Below are 3549 nucleotides of genomic sequence, written 5' to 3'. Positions count from 1 at the left end.
CAGCAGCATGCGTGCCGTCAGCGCAGCTGAACAGTTCTGCGTTCAAATGCACGCAATAGGCTTAAGTTTGCCGCAAAGCATCGGCAAAAGTAATTACCATAAATGCGTCAGGGGGAAACGGTAAGGAGATATTTGAATTATTTACTAATAAACTAGTGTTTTCTGAGTCGGTGTCGCAAGGATGAAGTTGTCGATCCTGACTCGCCACCTTTTCATTAGACGCGCCTTTAGAGAGAAGTGCATCTTTACGGATTATGATTATAATTAAAGAGTTTTTGTTTTTGATTTGTTTTATTTCGTTAAGTAGTCATTTAAAGCTTTCTATAGATATATTTATCATGTCTGTGAGGCATGTATTCGCTGAGTTTCGTTTCATTTTTGTGAAGCGCTCCTGTTGAAGAAGAGACGGCAGCAAGCGCATCATGTTTGATTTCTTTATTTTATAAAAGCACAACGTTTTGTTGATATTGTGAGTGCACACAAATAAAAGTAGACCCTTTACAGTTACGAATGATGTATTACTCTTACCTTTATGAGCAAAAATGACGGTGTATCCACTGAAAATAAATGCAAGTGATCGCGCTGGCGTCTCTATGTCCTGCAAAGCGCGCTTCAGCTTCCACTCTCTGCGCAAACTATTGGATACAGCGCACATTTATCTAGGTTTTAACGTTTAAACATTGTTATATGCTTGAACTGTTTTATATCTATAGATTTTATTTTAGTCAAGTCGTGATGATTTGAGAAGGCTAAATTGATCAAGCATATGCTCACTGTCTGCCGCTGGCCACTTGGTCGTTACTTTAAATGCGTAACGTTAATTAGGCTATGTGAGTACTGCTCATGTCTGAAAATAATATATGAAAAACAAAATTATTTTACATAAAAACATTAGGCTATAGCTTATATTTATTTAGTACATTTTTAAATCAATGTAAAAACTAAAATGAATTGTAAAACTGAAAGTAATTTTTTTAAATTGTGTTCAGCATGGTGGGCCGCATTTGAATTCGTGACGGGCCGCATGCGGCCCGCGGGTTGAGAACCACTGGTGTAGGGGGAGCTGATAGCACAAGGTGTGCACAGACATCTGTTTCAATGACAGGCTCTCTCAGAGGGAGAGTTTGGGTATCAGAAAGTGAAAACGCAGCAGAACCTGCACACAAAAATACACTAGCATGTCTGCACACAGATACACACTCACATACACGAAAGCGGATGAGGTTAAAGTGGACAGGGGAGGGAAGATAAGCATGTTTTTTGCTGCTACACCTGAAAAGCATGCTAACGAGGCAAAGCCTGCTGTCATGACAGGTGCTCTCAGATGAAACGCTCACTTTAGATGCAGTGCTATCTATGAGGTGCAATATATCACAACCCTTCATTCACCTCAGTGCACTAAATGTATATGTGTAAATGTATTCTGTTAATTAAATAGAGCATGTGTATTTAACCAACAAAACAAACAATGAAATATTTATTTATTTATGAATGAATGAATATATATATATATTTTTTTTATTTACTACTTTTTTATTCATTTCTCTATTAATTTATAACATTATTCTTACATTTATTTTCAATGTTATAGTTTTATAAATAATTTTTGCTTCATTATTATTATTATTTTAAATATGTTTTGCCAGTAAACACACTTTTTACATTATTCAAAAACTTTAAGGGCAATAAACACTGCAAATAAAATTTCTGAATAAATATCTTCACATTTTCACCAAATTTAGGCCTCTATAGAATTAATTTATTCTATTCATTAACTGCTGTATATATAATTTATAATGTATAACATAGAATTTATTTTCAGAACTAAAAACCACCCAATGTCATTTTTATAAATTATTAAATGAAATAAATATTAAATCATATTAAATATTAGAATACATTATTTTATATTTACATTATTATAAATTATTTGCTTATTACATGCCATAAGCAGTGGAGACATTTCTGGGAAGCTCTGTAAGAAACATCCATCTTCTACTTGTCTACAAAGGCTAAACAAACTTTCAAGGAACGGCCCGCTAAACAAAACCAGGTGGTGACCATTTGACTTCAAAAACCTTTAACCTCATGCATATGCGTTCATGTCTGCAGCACACTCACCTGTTGTGTAGCTTGATGAGAGCGCTGACTCTGTCCGACTGTGGACCCAGATCACTGGAAAACCCACACAGCTCATTGAGCTGCGCCTTCAGCTTCTCCTCCATAACTTCAGCTGTCTGAAGCCCCTCCAGAACACCCTGACGAACACACACAGAGCAGGGGTGAGTGTCAATGCACAGGCCACACTTGACACCTAAAACCTCATTTATCGGCTTGATGCTTCTTCATGTACAGCTGTGCACACATACACATTTTAGCATTAACACACAGCTCTATTCAACTCCAAGAGCAGGGCTTCTTACAAAAGCATTTCTGTTCTTCCGCAACTCCAGGAAGCCTTCCCACTTCTCCGAACATGCCTGAGATTATACAGAGCCCAGAGTGGTGCCTCTCTCTCTCTGTGTTTCCACCCTCCCCCGACCCTCTCTTTAAAAACAAGAGGGAAATGCTTCCCTGACTTCCCCCTATAGAACACTTCCTCCCTCAATCTCTCTCCTCCTCTTCCTTCACTCACTCCTCCCTGTCTTCCACTTCGCACGCCACGTTCTCCCTCTCTTTCACACACTTCGGCGGCTCTCATTCACTCTTCCTCGCCTTTGACATGTTCTCTCATTTGCGTTCCCACTCTTTCTCTCTCCCTCCATTTTACATTCTCCCCTCCTTCCTCCCTCCCCGCCTCCTCTCCTCTCTCTCGCTCCCGGTGGGAGTCAGCTGTCATATGTTGAGGAGCTTGAGCCGCGCAAACGAGCGTGTAACACAAACAAGTCTGGACACCGGAAACACGGGATGAGAGAAAGTATACAAGAAGGAAACATTGAGGGACTTGGGGAAAAAAGGAAGAAGAGAAGGAAGAAAAATCTGCAATCCTTTTTCTATTATCTGAGCAGCAAGAAGCAGATGGAAGTATAAACAACCTCAGCAGCAGGAAAACATATTACGACTCATTGTAGTTTATGAGAAAGAGCCAGACAGAAAGAAAACACAAACAAGAGAGGAAAGGGGGAAAGAGAAGCTCTGTACTATTTAAATATTACTTTCTGGCTATAAGCTTGTAAATGAGTGTGTTGTTTCAAAAAATTATTAAATTCTTCACCAAACTGTGTGACTTTCCAAACAGTATTGAGAGCTTACATAATATACATTGTAATTAAATATCATTTTACCTTATACACTCCCCCTCCCCTCTTCATCTCTCAATTACCTTGGCGACCGTCCATCCCTCCACCGCAGCAGCTCCGCTATTCCTCCGCTCGGCGCTGCTCAGTCCCTCGCTCCACTCCTTCAGTTGGCCCTCCAGCTTCTCCATTTCTCCCTCCAACTGCGCTGTCAGCCGTGTCTGCTCCAGCTCGGCCCCTGTCGCCGCGGCCACGGTCGTCTCGAGGGCGTCGCGAGCTCGTAGCGAAGTTCCCTCCCACTGGTGCAGCGCTC

At 40.4% G+C, this 3549-nt stretch overlaps 1 protein-coding gene across 1 annotated transcript in view; it reads right to left on the bottom strand.

Moving 5' to 3' along the window:
• syne1a (spectrin repeat containing, nuclear envelope 1a) overlaps nt 1–3549 on the bottom strand; it is a 133452-nt gene that overhangs the window by 84656 nt on the left and 45247 nt on the right. The window contains exons 56-57 of the mRNA XM_016548796.1: nt 3323–3538; nt 2122–2258 (exon numbers count right to left, since the gene is read on the bottom strand). Coding sequence (XP_016404282.1) covers nt 2122–2258; nt 3323–3538 — 353 coding nt within the window. The remainder of the gene's footprint in view (nt 1–2121; nt 2259–3322; nt 3539–3549) is intronic.

Source organism: Sinocyclocheilus rhinocerous, unplaced genomic scaffold, assembly GCF_001515625.1.
Source record: "Sinocyclocheilus rhinocerous isolate Xijiao unplaced genomic scaffold, SAMN03320098_v1.1 scaffold1606, whole genome shotgun sequence".
NCBI lineage: Eukaryota > Metazoa > Chordata > Actinopteri > Cypriniformes > Cyprinidae > Sinocyclocheilus > Sinocyclocheilus rhinocerous.
This window is presented reverse-complemented; position numbering and strand designations above follow the sequence as displayed.